The 22,290-nt window shown below is 46.0% G+C and overlaps 1 protein-coding gene across 4 annotated transcripts in view; it reads right to left on the reverse strand.

Annotated features, from left to right (window-relative positions):
• Positions 1-22,290, reverse strand: part of SLC39A11 (solute carrier family 39 member 11) — a 297,599-nt gene that overhangs the window by 112,878 nt on the left and 162,431 nt on the right. For all 4 annotated transcript variants that reach the window (XM_033091150.1, XM_033091152.1, XM_033091151.1 and 1 more), the window contains one exon: positions 9,360-9,530. In XM_033091150.1, the coding sequence (XP_032947041.1) occupies positions 9,360-9,530 (171 nt within the window). The remainder of the gene's footprint in view (positions 1-9,359; positions 9,531-22,290) is intronic.

The raw sequence follows: 22,290 nt of genomic DNA on the forward strand, positions 1-22,290 counted from the left end.
TTAAACTATCCCTTTTTTGGATTCTTTTTTCTTTTTGATCTTTTGATTGGGTGTTTTCTTATACTTTTTATCTTCCAAATCACTGATTCGATTTTCTGCTTCAACTAATCTACTCTTGATTCCCTCAAAAAAGAATGTAAAATATCTCAATTTTTAAATACTGATTCTATGTTGCAATAATACTGTTTTGGCTATTTTAAGTTAAATAAAATATGTTTTAAAAATTAATTTCACTGCTTTTTACTTTTTTTTTTTTTTAACATGGTGGCTACTAGAGCATTGACCATTACATAGGTAGCTTGAATTATGTTTCTATTGGACAAGGGTACTCTGGATGCTTCCCACATACAAAGTCTCCAGAAAGTACTCGTTGACTGCTTGGTTGCACACTATCAACAGATTACTTCATCACCTCTCACCTGCAATCCAGTCTTCACTATAACCAGGGATGAGCACTTTTCCAGCCAGGTATCTGGATAAGAAACATAATCTCTGCCCAGGAAACAACACAAAGGAAACTAGCAACAAAGGAATAAAATAACCTGTGGCAATTAATCAATAACCTTCAGATGACCAATCCTTAAGAGCGCATCTCATCCTCACCTCAGCAGCAAATGGGGCTCTGTGCTTCTTGGCAGCCAAGAAAGAAGAAAAGGTATCCACAATAATTTATGAATACTGTTTCCACAAGACAGGCAAGCTTTTCCAGCCTGTGCAGTATCTCATTTAGGAACACTACGCAATGACCCGGGCAATGTCCCTGACAAAAATTTGACAGTAAATGCAGTGGTGATTTTCATACGACAGTTAATGTCCTTTCTTCAAACTATGCGCTGAACCAGGAAAAGGTGTCCTTTGAGAGGGACTAAGCTGACACAGCCCAATGATGTCACCTTGTCTATTTGCAGATAACGAACACAGGGCACCCAGAGGAGAGGATGACAAGCCCATTCTTGGAGCAGCTCCTTCCATCTCCCCTCTGCCCCCAACATCAGACACGATGACGAGTCTGCTGCACGGTTCCCCTGAACAAGCCGTGCCCACCCCATACTGTCCCCCACTCAAGAACTAAGAAACCAGATTAGAACCAGAGGGTACAAGAAGGATGGCGCCACAGGAATCACTCTGTACTACCCTTAATTTATTTAAAATACTAATTTTTTGATAACGTATTTTACTCGTGATATATTTTTGCCATCCACCAGAACTTTCTGTGATAATTCTGTGGCTCTACTGTCCAGCATGGTTGCCACAAGGTGCACCTGGCTATGCAGAACTTGACAGGTGGCTTACCTACAAGTAAGGATCCAAATGTTGCACTTTATTTAATTCTGCTAATAGTAGAGGATTTGATGGCTCCAGGACCCAAACACACACACACACACACACACCCATCCTCCTGTCTGACCCTAAAGCCTATACTTGTGTCCATGTGGCTAGGAGCTGTAGTACAGGGCAGGGCAGGTCTAAATGGCCTGATGAAAGCCATGTTTTAGCTAATATCTACCTGGCCACAGTACAAAGACAACTGGAAGTTACTGGAAACTTTAAGTCCTGATATAAAAATGTATTCAAATTCTCTCGCTTTTTTTTTTCAATTTACAAAACAGATAGGAGGGTGACAAAGTCCAGTAGATGTGGAAGCGAGCCTTGATTTTAACCCTAATCTTTGTGCAGCCTTAGAATGCAGCTCACCTCCTCTGAAGGCAGGTTAGGACGCGGCATCTGTGTGTCTGGAGCCTGAGGCAGGAGTTGACAGTGAATCTCAAAGTTGCCTTGTCACTTTTTGTGTGATCAGGCAGGGATCCCAGGACGGTGATTTTACACTCGGGGTGTCTGTGCCAGTTCTCCTGCTCAAACCCAACAACGTGACTCGGGAGTGTGCTACCAGCTTCTGCTACAGCATACATCCAGGAACATGATATGCTGAGCAAAATGTCATCCCAGGCAGGCGCCTGCACTGATTAGAATGTCAGGCTTCCCACTGAGACACAGATAATTATAGCAGCAGACTACAGTGTTTCCAAACTCTTGAAGGAAATGAGAAGCATCTTCAAAAGTAACCCGCTGGAGAAGAAAATTCAAGTGATCTGGGATCTTCTCACTCAAGACCACCGAGACCAGAACCAAACGATTTTGGACTATCCAAGCAAAATGAAGACAAAGTAGGAGCGAGAACGGGGCTAGGGGGAGAGGAGGTGGAAGGGAACGATACCATGTTTGCGGTCCTACTGAAGTCTAGGCTTCATGACACGCCCTTCACAGCAGGTAACACAGGAACAGGCCTCGGGTGTCGCCATCACTGTCACCTCAATAACGAGCTACAAGAGACATGTTATCTCCATTTTACAGCTGGGAAAACTGAGACTCCCACAGTCTTACCTAAGGGTCTCCCAGCTAGTAAAATATTTGGTGGCTCTAGGATCTGAGTCTTGGCCTTTCTGACTTGAAATCCGGTGCCTGTCCCATCTCTGCACGTCACCGTGCTTGATGTGGTGAAAGGGTTGACCAGGTGCTTGGGTCCTGGGTCACGGGCGGCGGTGGCGGTGGGTGTGTGGGGCCTGCACGGTGCTCATTCTACACATATGTACAGAGTGCCCACAGTGGCCGGCCCTGTGTGTGGACGAGGCGTAGGTCCAGGCTCCCCGCCACCCCGCCTAAATCTCCTTACTGAACTAAGCCCGATGCCTCAGGAATGATCAGCACGCCAGCACGCCAGAGTCACGCTACAGACATGAACGTCTAATGCGGCAAGCTGCGACAGTGAGAAGCATTTTCTGAACTTTTCTGTAACCCTCTCTGGAAAACATGGTGGTCCACCGGAAGAAGAGAAGCAAGCTCCCCAAAGCGAAGGGAGGCTAGAGGCAACGCAGAGACTGAGCATGAATCAAGCACTACCCGTACCTGCTTGTATGACCTTGACCTTGCTCTTTAACCCGTCCGGGTCTCAGTTTCTAACATGTAAAACAGGGATACAAATATCAGAATCACATGCGTGGAGCACTTTATGTCTTGGAACTTGGAAAGTAAGTGATGGCCTCGAGTACCGCCAGTGTATTTGATTACCGCCAATGATTTCTGGCTGTCAGGGGCGCTGGGCTTACTCATCAGCTGAGCCTGAGTCTCTGGCTGTGGAGCGCACTCCTCCCGTTTCGGGAAGCTGAGCAACGGGAAGGGAAGGCTGTTACATCAGTGTATTCCCTTGAAAGGTCCATGTCTCATAACAGAATTTTCTATTCAGTCTTTTGTCCCAGGAAAGCGAGGAGTCGGTAAGTTCTTCTTTCTAGCTATTGGCTCGGCTCCTTTCTGCAAATTCAAAGTGCTACTCCTCCCAAGAGACCCTTGCAACCTGTGGAGACCACACTAGGGTACAGTGACTGCCCAGACTCACGTCACCAACCACCCCGGGAACCTGTGGACGTTCCCTTTCGTGACAAAGGACATGTTGCAGACGGGATGGTCCCAGATTATCTGGGGCTGGCGTCATGACCGGGGTTATCTGGGTGGGCCTCAACTGCACCCACAAGGAGCTTTGTAAGAAGGGGGCAGAGGGAGAGTAGACACAGAAGAGAAAGCAATGTGACCACAGACGCAGGGGTTGGAGTTACGAGGCTGCGAGGCCAGGAATGCCAGCAGCCTCTAGAAGCTGGAAGAGGCGAGGAACAGACTCCCCCAGGCCCTCCAACACCTTCAACGTAGCTCAGTGAAAACGATTGCAGACTTCTGGCCTCTAGGACAGCAAGAACATAAACTGGGTTGTTTGAGGCCACTAAATTTGTGACGATTTGTTACAGCAGCCACAGGAAACTCATACGACCCTTTATTCTGTTTCCAACCTGTAATTGAAACAACCCCAATTATCTCAGGCATAAAGGAATAATTGTTACTTCCACACTTTTGTGTGTGTGCTGGGTGCTGGGGTATTAAGGTGATTAGGAGACACAGGTCTCCCTTCCAAAATATTCTTTTATCGGATCACACGAGTCATATATATTCATTATGGAAAAGTAGAATGACAAATCTCACAAAAACACAAAGAAAATAAAACTCAGCCATAATCCCAGGAAGAACCAACTACTGCTAATATTTTGGTGTATAAATTTGTGGGTTCCCTGAAACAAAATCTCTTGTGATTAAAACTCCAAGCATTTAAACAATGAAATGTGATCAATTAGGAGCCATCAGTGAGGACAGGCCAAATCACTAGAATAAATTGTCACGCAGTTCTGGAGACATAAGCTGTGACCCGCAGCTCTCTCTCTGTCATGACAACAACCAGCAGAGTGGACTCGATTCTTGAGTCTATTGAGAAAATAATAAACAGCAGGAGACTCATATAACCTTTTCTTCTGCGGACCTTTATAAGTAATTTCAAGCACCAAGGAAAGCCCAGCATATCATGGAGACTCACAGAAGTCAAATGCCATCCCTCCGTCCACCTACTAGCTGAGGTAAAGGGAACGAGGCCACCTGCCTCCCGAGTGGCCTCTCCTCTCCTAGAGTGGAGGTTAGGTGACCAATTCCACCAGTCATTGCAGGCGTCCGAGTATCTATTGCTTTTCAGTATGAACTGTACAAACGAGGGCATAGACATTCCTGCAAGAAGCTCCATCTATCAGGGAAATAAACACCTTTAAATAACTGCCATTCAAAGCAATAAGTATCGCGAGAGAAGAAGACACAGGATACAGCGAGGTGTCACAGAAGAAGGTGTGATTGATTATCACCACCAAATAAATGAAATTAGTAATGAAATTAATAATGTACTATTTGCATTATTTTTCACAGCATCATCCAATGCCAGGACTGGAAGGAACCATAATGACAATTTAACACACACACACACACACACACACACACACCCCACCTAAATTTTCAAATGGAGTAGAGTTTGAATGAATCTCTTTAAGCTCTAAATTTAACTTTCTCATGTACAAAGCAATGATATCGTGCCCTGTTGAGACCCTAAGTTACTCATGAAAAGAGAGTAGCAGGAACTCGATTGCTAGTTGATTTTGAGTTCTACTCAGACACCGAAAGGGAGCTTGGTGTCCTCAGGCCCAGGGATCTCCAGAAGGCTCAGAGCCCTTGAGTCTGTACAACGTTGCAAGCAAAGCACGTTAAGAGACTGTGCTCAGTCTGGGGTTCCTTCCATAGAACACATATGGTTTCCTCGGGATATCGTTTTCCAAGGGACTCGAGCGCCCTAGGCCACCGCCGCCGAGAAGGAGCGTGGGATGAAGAGACAAGGCAGCGCCACCCTCAGAAGCATCTGCGCCCACTACCTGTGCCAGGGGGGCTCGCGGCGGCTGGCCTCCATCAGTCATCACCCTTTCTTCCTGAAACATTGTAACTGCCCGCACACCTCTACATCTGTTCAGATTCTTTCCTGTTCTAGAGCTGCGGACAGATAGTCTTCAAGAGGTCTGTGAATACCCCAAACTGCCCGCAGACTGTTGTACGTGCACCGGTCTTTTATAGAGGGGGCGAATCTTATGAGATTCGTGAGGAATCACAGAAGACGAAGGATGCATTTGTCCTCGCACATGTGAATTAACGCCTAACCCAAGTGCCCTGTGTGTGCACACGGCTACACGTGTGTCCTCACATTCCAGAAATCTACAGGAGACACGACACTCGCTAACAAGCTTTCCTTTTTACTTCCATGTTCAAAACAAAATTTTTTTAAACAAAATGTCATCCCCAGGACATTTAAAACTGAAGCAGCAAAGACAAAAAAAAAAAAACTTAAAAAAAAAATCAATTATCCAGTTAGTCCCTGTGCAAAGTCTATTTTAAAACCCAGAGTCTCAGGGAATGTCAAAGCTTTTGTTAAATTTTTAATAAACTAAAAGGATAATGTTAAAAGAAGAGACCTTTTCAAAGATAAGCTTATGACAGATAAGCTCTTGAAATGGTTCTCATCAAAGGGCGTGAAGCTGCTAAATGGTAACTGCGGGCAAGACAGCTCTTCAGACTGGAGTCAGAAGCTTGATACTCCAAGAAGGAGCCCCAGTGGGGTCTTTGAGGACACGAGTATTTGTATGTAGACCCTGGGTGATTTCATCCACGGCATGGGTTTAAGTAACATTTATATGCCAGTGATTCACAAATGCATCCCTCTCGTCCAGACTTTGCACCCCATCTCCAAACTGACACATCCAGCTGCCTCGTCAGTGCCTCCAATTGAATGTCTAACAACAATCAAACTCCAGAATCCAAAACCGGATTCCTGATATTCCCTCTAAAACCTGCTCCAGCTGCAGCCTTGCCCATCTCAGTTGATGGCCACTGCCCAGCTTTGCAGCTGGTCAGCCCTGAAACCTCAGGGTCCTGCTGGCTCCTCTTTCTCTCACACCCACATCCAATCCATCAGTAAATCCGCTGGCCCCGCCTTCGCCAGACACCAGAACAGGAGGCTTTCTCACCACCGCCAGCACCACCCCGGTCTGGGCCTCCACTTGGATTCCTGCAGCGGCATCCTCACAGGTCTGCCTGCTTCCACCCTCATCCCTCCTGAGTCGTCTCCCTCTTACTCCTAGACGCCTGGCTACTCCTTACAGATGCTGGACATGATCCTGCCTCAGGCCCTTTGCACTGGTGGCTGCCCCTGCCTGGGACACTCACTGTCCCCCAGAGACCTGCATGGCTGGCTCACAGGCAAGGAGGTCTCAATGAGACCCACCCTGACAATCCTATTTAACATTGCAACTGCTTTCTGTAACACTGTACCCTCTGCTCTGGCCCCACGGAACCCTTTCTCTCTCTATAGCACTCACCACCTTGTACCATAACATAGAATTCATTTATTATGACTATGATCATTGCCTGCCTCCCCTGCTGTCATGTTAGTTACAGGAGGCCAGCCATCTTGCTCTGTTCTATGACTGATAAGCTCAAGTACCTTGAACACATTACTCAAATGTGATCAATAGAGGCAAGACTGGGAGAGAAATGTCCCCTCGAGCCTCTTGATCTGGGTAAGCCAGCTGCCCCTCAGTTTACTGAGCCAGTGACCACGACCACCCGCTTCCTGTGAAGCCCACTCGGTTCAGCGTCCTGTGATCCACTTGGTCCTCCTTTCCAAAGGTACGTCTGCATTCACCGTAAAAGAGACGCGAGGCTGAACTGGGACTTGGAGATGCCAAGATCCAGACGACGGTCTCTTGTCAGGAAAGAAGTAATATCTGAACCCATGCTGACTCAGGATCATCAAATTTTGGTGTCACTGCACCCCCATCTTCCTGCTGACACATTTTGTTTCTGGCCTTAATCCAAGTTCTCACTGCAATCAATAAACGTAAGAGAGTGGACTCTGACTCTCCCCGACCTCCTGTCAAATGAGTCAGGGAACAATTACGACTGAGCACATGGGGACATCGTAGGACAGTGGCAGCTAGCTGTGATCTGGGAAGGGGTCTGGCAGAGGAAAGCTTATTCCTGGGTCCTCAGAGCCCATCGCTATGAAATCTGGACCTTAGAACACTGTTTTGCTCTGCAGGGAGACAGAGAGTCCCCACTCAAGACAGAAGAATGATCTTGTTTGGCTCTAAACCCACTGGATGGATCTTTATTCTTTTTCAACTGGTTAAAGAGGGGGTCCAGAATGGCAGAGCAACAGCTACTATTACGACCAAAAAGAAGCATAAGTAACCTCTCTAATGATTAGCTTGTAACAGGTTGAAAGTGACTGTAGAGGCTTTCAAATGGTCCTCTGTGGAGCTCCTGGTCTTCCAATGAGCTCTTTTAAGATACCAGGGGTAAGTATGACCAGACCTTCCCCCAGGGCAAATCCACTGGTCAGTTTTGTGCGTTGGGGTCCTGCGTAAGACGTCATCTCAAGGCATACTCAAAATCGGGCTCTAGAAAAACCAACCAAATAAGTTTACAGATCACCCAAAGGGAAAAGGCCAAGAGGATATAAGAGAAACAGATGCTGAAGAAACATTTGGGCAATGCAGCCTAGACGATCAGAGGATAGAAACTGCTAAGATCAGGACAGAAATAACAGAGGAAAATGCTTCCCCTCTAGAGGAAGATCTGAGCTTCAAAAGTGACTGGACACAGTGTTTTCGGCAGGTTTAATATAGTCTGGAATGTATAACATTGACATTTACATTCTTTAAAGATAAGTGCAGAAAAAAAAAAAGAAGAATCTTCATCATGCAAACCAAAGAATACTGAATTGCCCACAAAGGAATAAGCTCGGTTTGGTTGTGGGCTTTCCTTCCACAGTATGAAGCCAGAAGGTAATGGAATGACATCTATGAGACCTCTGAAGAGAAACATGTGCCTCTAGCCAGCTTCGCCCACTCAAGTCACTGCGCCTGTAATAAGGTCACCGCCTGATATCATGAACTCTTCAAGGACTCAGGTAATACATCACGCACGGACACTGCCTGAGCAACGTTATTTCTCAAACGCTGGTTCCAAAACAATGAAAGATGGATCAGAATGTTTAAGAACTCAAGACGGAGGAAGTCACAGCTGGAAAGGAGGACAGGAATACTATTAATGCTAGTTAAGAGTTACTATGATTTTCAAATGCTCGGATAGCCCAAGTACTGAAGTAAAATATGCACATATATACTTGTATAGCATCTTATTTAATTATCAAAATATGTGCCGTTTATTTTATAAACAACATCTCCGTTATCTCAGCAGTAGCATTATCCCCATTTCATAGATGAGAAAACCGAGGGAACCTCAAGTCACTTGTCCAGATAAACTTGTGAGTAAATAGTAGAACTGCAATTCTACAATGGAACCCAAGGAGTTCCTCAGGTTCCCTCAATTTATTTTTTTAATAGCTTTATTCTTTGTATTATTATCAGTGTTTTCGAGTTACACTAAGTGAAACATGTATTATTTTTTGAAATAGAACAGCAGTACTCTTTGTTTTTCAATTAAAATAGATGCAAAGACACAGACCCAGTGGCTCCAAAATGCTAAAAGGAAAAGGTTGCTAAGGGCACGTCAGGACGACGTCCCGCATGAAGAAAGGTGAGACGAACATCAAACTGTACTGAATTCAGGATTTTAAAAGCGCACGAAGCAGATCCAGAGACCCCGTGTGTACGGAAGGAGCCCTCCAGAGCAATCGTGCAATAGGGGTGACGTTATGCTCCAAACGAGCTGTATCAAATATGTAAAGACAAGAACGCACTGGTGGAAACAGGGATGGCATTGTCTGAAGTAAGTGGAACGGGAAGTCTTCCCATAGAAGAATCAATCCCCGAAAATAAAGTCCAGAAAAGATTTGCGCTTCCGGCCGCATCACGACTGCCCATCCCCCTCCCCGCCCGCCGCCTGAGCTGACAGGCAGGGTGGGTCCCTTCAGGCAGCTGGCACGACCTCACCTGGGATGTTGTGGATGGTGATGGCCAAGATGAGCAGCGCGATTCTCCTCCAGCTGCTGCTATCGGGCACGGCCAGGTTCGCGGGGGATGGCCCACGGGCCTCGGGGGCCTCGGGAAGGTCCGCGGCCATCGCCTTCTTCCTCTGATACGCCTCGCCGTTCTCACTCTTGTCTGAGCAGAAACAGAAGGACAAGGCGAGAGAGTCCTTTGAAAATGAGCGCACTGGTACTCGGCCAAGCAGCGGGGGGAGGCTACTTCCTAACTTCCTAATGGGCTCATGGTCTCCTGTTTGTGCCCTTCTTCATTCATTCATTCATTTATTCAGCACACATTTCATTCACTGAATATTCAGTATCCAATGTACAGATATTAAAAAGCGTAAAAGAAGATGAAAATGGGGCACGTTAGCACGGCCTACTTAAGAGAAGCAATACTCAGTAGTGATCAGAAGCACCGATTCTGGAAACAGACTGACTCACTTACCAACTCGTCCACTTACCAGCCGTGCCATGCGGTGCTGATTAACCTGTGTGTGCCTTACTTTCCTGATTCATAAAATGGGGTAATAGTACCTCTCCCACAGGGGTTTTGTGAGGACCAAATGAGAGACTGAACGAAAGTGACTGGATGTGCTGAGTAAGTGCTGTATGTGGGGAGTGTGGCTGTTGTCACATGTCCTTCTCTCCCACAGCTCTACAAAATTATATCTCATGTGACCCAGCTCTCCTGGTCGCACTGACTCATTGGGAACGGATTCAAATGCCAGGCTCAGCCAATCAGATTCTCTCCCCAGGGATGAGGGACTGGAATGGGGAGGGACCCCGTGCCTCAAGTGTGGGTCCTGAATGCAAAAGGTCATGCCATGGAAGGGCAGCCACGCACGACGCACCGTGCAAGAATGGAACAAGGAAGCAGCTTGACACATAGACAGAGGGAAGCAGGTACAGACAAGTAGAGATGGGAAACCATGTAGCCAGAGACAGACAGACAGACAGACAGATGGCAGCCTGGGTGCCGTATGACATCCTGACCCTCATGGGATGACTACAGTACCCAACTCTTAAGTCGCACGAACTAACCCTCCTTTTAAAGATTCCCTTTCAGGTATATAGTTGAAGGGTGTCACTTCTTAGGGCCAGATGGTCCCAGATGCCTAAGGTCTCCTGGGTTCCTTGTTTATTCCTAATGGAGGTAAAATGTTTGGATCTGAAATACAGTACAAAGGTGAGACGGGGCATCCGGACTGCGGTTCACAGCACGGATGGATTGTGGGAGAGGCTTCCAAAGGTGGCGGGTCTCGAGCAAACCTCACAAACACATGGTGGCCTGAGTGGAAAGAAGGGTCTTTCTGTCATGAATGAGCATGACATGCAAAGCATAACTCAGACATCACGGTCAGGGTACCAGAACACGTTTTTAGGAGACCCACCACACAGCCCAGTTGTGGCTCTCTGTCCCAGGAGGTTTACCGGTGGCCCTTTCACTCTCGGAAGTATCCTGGTTTGGAGGATAAATTATGTGGCTCCCAGGCTGGAGGAAACAGCCAAAGCTTGATGGATACTCCACTCTGCTGTGGGACACCCCTCACTGAAATCAGCTTGAAGGCTAGGAGGCAACTCTGTGGTTGTCCTACTTCCCTTCTCTATTTACATATGTTCCACTCGTGAAAGAACTCTCACTTCTAAGCTGAAAGCTGCAGAAAAAGTTTCCCAAAATCAAATTAAGAAACAAGGGGCAACTTTGGGGATTCCTTCATCCCTGCCCACGGGCGTCTGGCCAGCCTCTCCTCACTCCTGGCTGGAATGCAAGGCGCGGGCCGTTTACCCTACCCTCTCGGGGGCTCTATGAACTTGACCGGATCTTTGATTCCTTTTTCAGATGAACCCGCCTAAGTGGAATGCTGTTTTATATTTCAAAAACAGGAGACGACAAAACACACGTCTTTTGAAACTCATCTTGTGTTTGCTCACTCAAATTGAGAGAAGAGTTAAGAAAATGCCAACGGGCGAGTGGACTCACTCTTCCGTACATCCCATTTGGTTGTCTCTTTGGAAGAGTTGACTCCATTCCATTAGGGAGAAGGGGCCTTTTATTGACCCTCTGAAGCTTGGGTCTGCCAGCCCTCCCATGGTCAGCAACCACAACGCACAAAACTGGCTTCTGGAGAACACCAGTGCCCCCGTCGGATGGTAACTCCTCCAGATGAGATGGGCACGAGGCGAAGCTAAGTACCCACTGTGCGATATCTGCTGTGTGTGTGTGTGTGTGTGTGTGTGTGTGTGCGTCTGTGTGTGTGCGTGTGTGTGTGTGTGTGTGTGTTAGCCACACAGGGTGCCATTTTTCTTGCCTCAGGTATCAGACAGCCTTCGTGTATATTTGCACACGTGTGTGAGTAGCTGCATATACGTGGGGGGAATGTTTTTGTACATTTTAAGTTGCTGACATCTAACAACTCAGGCTGCAGAGGTTGTTAGGGAAATTGAACTAAACCCCTGGGATTTCAAGCTCACGAAGATGCGGGCAGAGCCGGCCGGAATGCTGTGCAGGAACGAAGCCACGCCTGGCAGAGGGCACACAGCTGCCCCTGGAGCAGCCAGAGAACCCTGCTGACTCCCTGGGCCCCCCTCTGAGAGCACGGGCCAAACTAGACGCTCCCCAGTGGGAGCTAATAGGGCCCAAAACAACAACAAAGCGACCCCGCCCCCTCCCCCACGACTCTTTCCTTTAGAATTTCATAATTTAAGAGATGACAGACAGGGGAGAAGGGTCTTTCTGTCAATAAATTCCTGTAAATCTAAGGGGCAGAGCGACGCCGTCTCTAACAAGCACTGAAGGCTGCCTTTCTTTCTGTCATTATCACCAAAAGGACGGGACTCTGCATTTCCTGCAAATAATGCAGTGAGAGTGGAAGAGACGGGAGCACCGTTAGCACGTTCCGGCTCCGTACGTGGGTTTCATGGGAGCACCAAGGAGCTTACGGGGTCAGGAACTGAGGTCAAGATGCAGGCCTCCCCCTGGGGTCCCAGTAGGTGACGACTGACATGCCTTCTCAGAACGGGAAATGGGAGCGTATGAACGCCTGATGTACTCATCAAAGTGAGATAAGCCACCAGTAATGAGTCTGCAGCAAGGAAAATGAGTCCAAACAAATCATGACAGAGAATGCGGAAGTCGTCCTGAGCAAGCACTCTTCCTGCTGTCTCTCCTGCTAAGGCCGGTTTAACCATCTCACGCCATCAGGGAAAATGCTCTGGCCGTGAGCAAAGGATGGCCGCTTCACAGAGGTGACTCCCACCCCTGGTGTGGGGTGCAGGAGTGTGCCCGAGTGCCCAGAACCCAGGAGATTTCCTGAAAGAGGGAAGGTTTGGGAACTTCTGAAGTACGACTGGGCAAAGAGGAAGGACATTTAGGAATGGATCAGCTGATGTCAAGTTCAGAAATGGAAAGCGACATCAGTGACACCGGCTAGTAGGTGACAGTGAGAACTTACCTTAAAGAAGCCTCAATCCTTACAAAAGCCTGTGAAGTAGAGATCATTCCCTTTAAGAGATGAGGAACTTGAAGAGCAGAGAGGTGGATGGAGTGACTGCCCCAAGTGGCAACATCCTCCAGGAGAGCTCAGGAGTCAGGCCAAGGCCCTTTGCCTCCAGAAGCCACCTCTTAACCAGGTCCTGGGGTTAATTGGGGGTGGAGGGGTAAAGTGGTGACCTGCTCTTTTGCTCGCCAAAAAGGACAGTGGGAGCAGTCACAGCAGCGACATTTAGGGGCTTGAAACCCCAGAGGTTTAGTTCAGAGATGGCTAGGTGGCAGCGGGGGTCCAGTGAGCTGGCCGTGAGTGACATCAGAGGCCGAAAAGACTCAGGGGAAATCTCGTACCATCATTCCCACTCACAGACAAACCTAAAAACGATTCATGGAAACCGTCTTTTTTAAGCCATTAGGCCTACTGTTTCTAAGCGTAAAGCAGCTGCAAGTTGGAAATACTTAGCAACACCAAGCATGCAAACCGCGTTTACAATTCTTTCAGGAAGGAAGGAAGGGACCCCTTCAAAGTGGATCATCATCTAAAAGCTGTTGTACAATGTAAACTCAGGCATCTAAGAATACTCACAAAGAGGGACCCACTGCTGGGCCTCAGCCTGCCGTCCCCCCACTTCGTCTTCGCCAGAGGGGCACCGCGTTACTGCGTTTGAGGATGAAGACCACAGTGGGACAGAGGGGCCAACCCAAGTCTCACTTTTCCCACTGAATCAGGGGGTGACCTTACGTGACGCATCTGTTTCCTGGTTTCCTCTCTCTCCCACACAAGGGACATGATACTTGTCCTAGCACATTGTATCATAGAGACAAAGCAGCCAGGGATCCAGCAGGCACAAGCCAGGGGGCCATAAGTGAACCCTGCTGCCTGGGGAAGCCCCCTCCCCAAGGTTTGATTTCCTCCCCTGTGAAGCGAAAGGCCCAGAAGTCTCAGCAGCTCTAAACCACGTTGGGTCAGGAACTGCTTTCAAAAGTACGGTGGAAGCCGTGATCTTCTCGCCAGCAACAAACAAACAAATACACTGACAGATGATTTTAAAATAATTTGTGAATCCTTATGGATTCAAGGACCTCACACTGAGAACATCTTCCTGGATAAATGCCTCGCCAACCTTTCCGTTCGTGACCCACGGACCCAGTCCCACCAGAAACGCGGCAGGGTTTCTGTCCCTGTGATGATGTGACTAAATCTAACAGGCCCCAGGATGGAAACGTAGGCCTCCAGTGAATACGGCAATACTAATGAACAGGTCACCAGCCATGAGAGCTTTAAAAACATCCCCGAGATATCACTGGAGATGATTTGGTTGAACAGGCAAATCCTCATCGGTTAAGGGCAGAAAACTTCAAATCCCTGGAAAAATGCTTCTTACAAAACATAAAATGAAGAGTAGTCGGTGAGGTATATTCACTGTGTACTACATATGCACAAATAAAATCAAAAGGCCGATTGAGAGCTGGGAAAGAGGAGGGTGCATTGACTTGTATTTTCCCTCCCTTGCTGTTTTCCAGAGAATCAGAATAATTGGGGGGAAGAAATTCAGTCACCCACGAGTGTGGCAGTGCTTGCTAAGAATTCCGTTCAGTTTCTTTCATCATTTATGCATCAGCATGCCTCCCTTTACATCATGCATGCTGAATTTGAACATGAAATAATTGTTCAACATTGGTTAGCGTCAATATTGGCACATGAAGAAACCAAAGCCCACGGAGGTCCTTCTTGACAGTCACTTGGAAATTTAAGGAAGAGCCAGAGTGGTTCTCCCAGTCTCAGCAGAAGACCCCTCAGCTCAGACACATTCAAAACTAAAGCCTCTGACTGTCTCTAAACCTATCCACAACTCTCACTCTGTTTCCCTTTTGTAAAGCTGTAAACATAACCACATTGAAGACCATTTCCCAAAGAGAAAAAAATCCCAAGATCCCTCACACAATGACTGTCATTTGTCCCTATCCTTGTTCAGTTCATGCACGTTTATGCTTTGAAGATTAGCCGTCAATGCAAATGATGACAAGAACAGATGCTGGATCTCATTGGCTGCCATGGGATTGTGGCTCTGTCAACTGTGGGATCGTGGCTCTGTCAACCGTGAGATCATAGCTCTGTCAATCATTAGCCATAAGACTTCAGGCAAATGCTGTCTCTATGCCTCAATGCCTTTCTGGTAAACTGGGTTTAATAATCATACCTGACTTAGTAAGGTTATTATGAGAAATAAAATATACGTAAAGCACTTGGCACAGTGTCTGGCACATGAAAAGCACAATTAACGTTAGCTATTACTATTGACTATACATTTTAATCTAGTTTCACATTCTACCTATTTCATTAAAACTACAGAAATATTGTCTAGATTTCTTAGCCTTTGTAACTCTAGTTTTTAATGAAGGCATGTTGTTTATTTCTAAGCCTGTCGTTTGTGAAACTGTTTCCTTTTCACGCAAGTTTGGGAACTCTTTTCCAAATGCTAATAGATGCTGTGCCTCTCCTTTGCCACATGGGGGTACACTCTTTCTGCTCCCTCCCACTGAGAACGGGCATCCACTCAGGGCAAGCTCCAGTCTTGACTTCTTGTAGGAATTCTTTGTTTTATGGCTTCACAATCTGTATACAGCATGGGGACATGCGAAAGGGGCTGATCTACCCCAGGACACAGCTAAGCACGTGAGGAAACATTCCCAATGCAGATGGGGAACCCTTGTGCAAAGATCCTTAAATCTTTCACTTGCTTGACTGGAACTAACTGCCCGCTTGGCTTCCTAAAATTGAACGACTGTGGTGCGGTGTCACACGTGCATTTTACAAATGCACCTAAAGGTACAGGCATTTGAAAATAAAGAGGCAATTCCCTTCCTTTTCCCACGGCTTCCTTTTCCATCTTCCCCTGCTACCTTTTCAAAGTAATTTTGGCTTCAATTTCCCAAAAAAGGAGAGGCATCAGTCAAAAGAGGGAGGAAAAAAAGAAAGAAATTAGTTCTTGGCTTTGGATCTTCTGGGGAGCCCAGGTATGGTGGTTTCAGGGAGAAAAGGGATTTTTCAAGGGGATGGTTTTGACTCTTCCACACTTCTGTATTAATTGCTGTCTGTAGAAGCCACCGGGCACTTGAGATGTGACTTAACTGTCAGGGATTGGGAAAGTGGCAGTGCTGTAGGGCGGCAATGTGATGCAGTACGTCGTTAGGCAAGAGACACTGGAAAGGGGGAAGGAGAAATGGTGCCTTTCCCGGGAGAAATTCCTTCACTTCTCCGAGCCTCAGAAGGCTACTCACTCACCCAGGAGTGTAATGAGATGCTCCAGAAACCCTCTGAACTGTCAACATATATGCTGCACTGTGAACTCCTGGCATAAAGCTGACAGCAGAGCCTTCATGTAAATGTCATCAATTTAATAAACTTTGTGGTTTAAGGGGTCAAGGCAGGGCTGGCCAGCCATTCAATCCATCTTGCCATGGAGCAAGTGCCCCAGGTAAAATACTCCTGCCAGGAACCTCATTTCTGATGATAAAGATATGAATGCATATTCAAGCAGCCTTGGAAAACCTCAATGTGTGCAACAGAAGAAAATTTAAATCACACATAATTGCAGCACCTAAAACAAAGGCTACTTCGAGTTTGCTCGATTTCTTCCCATGCGTTTTCATGGGGTTTCACATAACTGAGATATCATGACGCACAGTTACAGACGGCTTTTTGCTCCCACTAAACAACGGAAGCATTTCCCCCAGGTGATGAGAAATCCTTACAAACACTTCACACTATACAAATTGTTATTTACATTCTCATACCATTGGGCATTTAGGCTATTTTTTTTTTCCTGTCAGTATCACTGCAAAACCTGAACCTATATAAACAATCAGAAATTTGGACAAAGTTCCCAGAAGTTGAACTGTTGATCAGAGAGGACCTTGATGCATCTGTCTAAGAAAGGTCCAGAAAGGTCATGCCATTTCTTAGACAGCCTGGGTGTTTCTCATTTAAAAATAAACGTGTCCACTTATAGGGGGAAACGGTATTTCCCTTCATCTGTGTTTTCTTTGACTACAAGTGAAGTTGAACATTTTTCATAGTTTCAGGCATATTTTTTCCCCTCTTTTGTGAAAGGTCCTCTGTCCAAATGAGGCCTCTAGGTAATAAGATAATTAGCTAATTCCTTACAGACACAGGTAATTTTCCTGTGATCCATGTGTTCGTCAGTGACTAATGAGATCTACCTGGGAGCCGCAGGTATGATTACACGTCAGACAGCTGTATCCACCTGGCCAAGTCGGATTTTCAGCCTCCATTTGTAAACTCCTTCTGGAGAGTCCTCAGAACAGCATAGTACCATTTTAAAAACGTGCTATCTGCTTTATTTATGCCGCTACCTGGTCTGGTCTCAAGAGCTACTTTTCTCTCTCAATACTGAAACATCAATCTTTTCAAAAGCAAAGGATGTTTTTGAGCTTTCTTCCTTGTCTTCCTTCACCCCCACAACCCTGGGATTCTTGCAAGTAACAGAGCAGTTTTGCAAACAGTACATATAGCAAAAGGAATCTAGTGTGGACAGGACCCTGTCATGCAGGGTGTCATGCGGGGTCTCTGGTCCCACTCCCCACACAAGAACGCAGGACATGGTGAGGCCAAAAAGGAACACCCATGGAGCCACAGATAGGGGAGTCATACCACTATAGTCTCGCTGGCGGCTGGGTTAAAGACACAGGAAGCAGGAGGTACACTATCCGCAACCTGCCGTCCACTTCTCTGCAAACCAACCTCACTTGCTAACTGCAATCCACCTCTCTGCAATCCACAATCCACACTCCACGCTTGCTAGCTTAGCCACGGCAGCTATATCAGTGGCTAATGGCTAACCGGTAACAGCTGACGGCCAACTAGTCACAGCTGATGGGCATCTACTACCCGAGCCAGCACCTTTCCACGTGAGGCCGAGAGCCTGGAAACTGCTCTCTGGGACTCTGTCCCCACAACCCTTTGCTAGCGTTTCTGGATTTAGCAAGTCAAAAAGAAAGGGTGCTCAGTTGTATTTGAATTTCAGATACAGCAAACATTCAGATAAAACAAACAGTAGAAGTATGTCCCAAATATCACATGGGATATACTTATTCTAAAAAGTATTCATTGTTCATTTCAAATTTGAATTGAACTGGTATCCTGCGCTTTATCGGACAGTCCTACTCGTGCCCAGTTTTGGGTCTGAGTTCTGGGTAGAGAGAAGTCTGGCAAACTGATCGTCCTCTCCTCTGAAAGCAGCTCCACATCCGTCTCCCTGTACAACCTTTCAAGGATGCACTGCGTGCGTCAGTATAACCCAGGGCAGGAAAAGATCCCGTTAGAGACCAGGGGAGCTTCCTAGGAGGATAACTGCAGTATTTATCATGCTTAATTACTAACCTTTGAGGCAGCAATGCATTTGGAGTCTAAGAAACATGACAATAAACTTATTTACCATCTTTGTGACTGTCATAGGTATCGCCATTGATTGTTCTAAAAATCACAAGTTGCACGATTATCAGAGGGTCACAGGCTGCCTGTGTAAGGGGGCAGATTCAATACCGTCTTTTCAGTCAATACATATATGAAGTCTGACAATCACGTTCACGAACTTTTTGCAACGATGTTGCTAAGCTTTTTTGATATCAAAGGGATTATTCATTATGAATTTGTCCAAATGGACAAACAGTTAACAAAGTTGACTATTTGGAAGTGCTGAAAAGACTGCATTAAAAAGTTAGATGACCTACTTGTGGCCAACAATTCATGGCTCTTGCATCACGACAATGTACCAGCTCACACGACACTGTCTGTGAGGGAGTTTTTAGCCAGTAAACAAATCACTACTGCAACACCCTCCCTACTCACCTGATCTGGCCCCCAATGGCTTCTTTCTTTACCCAAAGATAAAGGAAATATTGAACGGAAGACATTTTGATGGCATTCAGGTCATCAAGGGCAATACGACAAAAGCTCTGATGGCCATACCAGAAAAAGAGTTCCAAAATTGCTTTGAAGGGTAGACTAGGCGCTGGCGTGGGGAGCTACCCAAGGGGAGTCCTTCGAAGGTGACCGTAGTGATATTCAGCAATGACGTATATAGCATTTTTTCTAGGGTGAATTCACGAACTTAATTGTCTGACCTCATATATTCTCCAGGCACTGAAAGTAATCCACGCCTTACCTTTGATGCTTATGAATAAGCAATTGCTTAGTGACAATAGAGACACAAATAGATCTGCATAATTGGTAAAAATGAAATGTACAGCACAGGAAGAGATGGGTTTGCTATTAGCTAAAGATTTCTCATCCATGAAGCAAACCACCCACTAAAACAGTGCTCATTCCAAATATCTAAGGAAGGGAATGATTTCTACTCTGTCAACAGAGCCCCGATTTCCCGTAAGATTAAAACGTCCACGTACCAGGTCAGGTTTTCTACTTTAAAGGCACAAACAACCATTTTATCCACATGAGCTCATTCCTGATTGACTGACTGCGGTCTAAAAATAAATCCTGGGTGGGCTCCAAAGCCGTCTCGGTAGTTCTTAGCTCACCCCGCATGTGTGTGTTCAGTGCAAACACCCCAGTGGGAAAGAGATGTCGTATCTTTTTTTTTGGGGGGGGGTCCACCAGCAAAAGATGACATTTGCTTCAAGAGTCCAGCACACATTAGAGGAAGAGCATTTTGGAGAACACTAATGGTATAAAAACTTTGCAAAGGACTCACAACCATCATTGCTTTACATCAAATAAAAACCACCTTGTGCTTGAGAGGACATGGGCCATAACACAGAAATGCAACCAGCAGTAACACAATGGAGAGAAAAATAATTTCCCCCAAACCAAGGCATTCTCGCATCCTCCCTAATCTATACAGGGTCTATGTGTGCGCTAAGTCTATTTATTATTAAGTCCCTCTCTCTATTTATACTTCCTGTTTCCTCTCTTGTCCGAGGAGTCACCAGGAATCAAAACAGAACAGCATCCATGAAAACTCTTAGCTGCTACAATCAAGAGAGCACACACAGTCTCAACATTAACACATAGCATTACATTCTGCAAACGACAACAGGGAAACAAAATCCTTCTTTTGTCAAGGGCTGCATAACAAAGGAAAATGTGATGCTGAAAAGGTTTACGTGAGATTACAATTCCATAAACATTTCTTGTTTTATGGATTTCCTTCTTTTGGGGTATGCAAACAAGTGATGCTCGAACACAGGACACTCGGTGGAGATAACAACAAAAAAGAAGATAAGCGCATGCATGAAGACGTAGGCTTTGCTTTTTGTCTTTGTTACAAGGAGGTGGGAGAACTGAGACTGGAGAGTCTGAGTCTACGTCCAGCTTCAGTAGGAGAGTTTATCCAGCACAGTCCCAAAATGGGCAACAGAAACCGACACCTTCTTCAGAAGGTTCTGGGGACCCAGGAGGCCACAGAACCCATCCCAGAACTCAGACAGGGTCAAGGGAGAACAGGACTTCCTGCTCCACCAACAAAATGCCACCATATCCCCCTTGGGGCAGCACCTCTATCTTCAGTGCCAGACACCAAATGCCCCAGCGCAGGTCACTGACACTGAATGCTGGCCCCTCCTACTGGAACCAATGCCCCCTTTGCTACCAGGTCCATCTCACCGATCAGGCCATGGTCACCTGTAGCTGCAGAGAGGCTGGAAGTCCAACCTCTATCCTGAAAAGCAGGCTCTGCCTTCCGCCAAGACATCCAAGGTGCGGTGAAGGGTGAGTCCCAAACATGGTCAAGGGATTCAGGAGCTAAGCAGCTAGAGAGAGAGAAAGAGGGAGAGAGAGAAGGAAAGCGCAGGGGAAAGCAGCCATGGGGAAGCTTTGTTCATGTCCTCAGACATGCCTGCCTTCACTGTACTACTCTGCATTAAATATGCCCCAGATTTTCCTCTCCCTTTAGAAAGACACAACTAAGTGCATGAAATCCATGGCACAGAATTCTCAGGTCAACTCTATCTTCAGTTTTCGGCATGCAGCCCTAGGAAAGTCCCAAACTCTAAAGGTCTGGCTTCTTCCGACTGGAAATGAGCTGAATCAGGCAGATTTCAGGGCCTCTTCTAGCGCTAACATTCTATGATTCCAGAGACAGCCTTGGACACAGCTGGCCCAAATGGTCACTCGTCCCCGGTGAGTAGGGAAGACTGGCTGTTTCCAGGGCCAGTGTTTACAGAATTCCATTCTACCTTGAGAGCGTCCTCAAGATGAATTTCAGAGACAACACTTCCCAACTGTCCACAGAATAAGGAACGTCCATTAAAGGAGGAGCAAATTCATTTTCCCACAGGAATCAACATCTCTTTGTGCCCCCAAATAAAAGGCATTATTCTCCTATTCTAAATTATTAAAATAATATCTGACAAAATAGAAATTTGCATGCATTATAGGAAATACAGAAAATATTGCTAAGCACAAAGAAAAACTAAAAATCATTCACCACCCAGAGGTGACGGTGTTTAAAAAATCCTGACAATCTTTTTTTATATTTATACTGTACATGTAGACATGAACACACACACACACACACACACACACATACAATTTTTCAATTGGCTCACACTGTTTTGAAACATGACTTTAAATGATATAGTCTACATCATTATATATTCCCCAGATCAATGGTTCTCTACCTAATTTCCTTGAGCTAACAGAGCTCAAGATGTGCAAATGCAGAATTACCAGCAGCCAAACAGAACTAAGAATACACACTCAAGATTTTTTTCCTGTTAGGAGAAATGTTTATTGTCCAAACCATCTCAAGGTCAGGCATAACCAGTTAGCTTCCAGGCCTCTAGTGAGCTCTGGTGTTTAGAATAATAAAAGCTAGCTGGACAGGAATAACACATCACCACTTAAAAATTGGCCAAATGTTGGTTGAACTTAAAAGGGCCAATATTTCTTGCTCTAAGAATTCCATGATGTAAATGTTATTTTTGGGAGTGGTTCTGAGCCTTGCCTTCTGGAAGCCCAATTGAAATGCTGTATTGGAAAGAACACGCATATGGGGTAGGGTGTCTTTTTGCAGCCTAATTTTCCATAATAGCATCATATTTAACGGTTTTCCAGTGTATCATTGATTTGTCAGTTTGATGGTCTACCAGTTTGATGCCTCCATAAACACCATGAGAAAAGGGCCTGAGTCTGTCTTGCTCACAATTCTACCACAGTGCCACGTACAGTGCCTGGCACAGAAGAGGTACTTAAATATTTATGGAATGAATAACGAAACGTAATGGATGCTCTTGCTCAGAAAAATGTCCACACCCATCTACACAGAACGCTTTGTAAGGAGTTTTGGTCGTCTTTAAGGTTAAGAAGCTCATTCCAAAATATCCCATCTACTGACAAACAAACACTTGTGTATGCAAATGCCTA

Source organism: Rhinolophus ferrumequinum, chromosome 21 (genome assembly GCF_004115265.2).
Source record: "Rhinolophus ferrumequinum isolate MPI-CBG mRhiFer1 chromosome 21, mRhiFer1_v1.p, whole genome shotgun sequence".
Classification (NCBI taxonomy): domain Eukaryota; kingdom Metazoa; phylum Chordata; class Mammalia; order Chiroptera; family Rhinolophidae; genus Rhinolophus; species Rhinolophus ferrumequinum.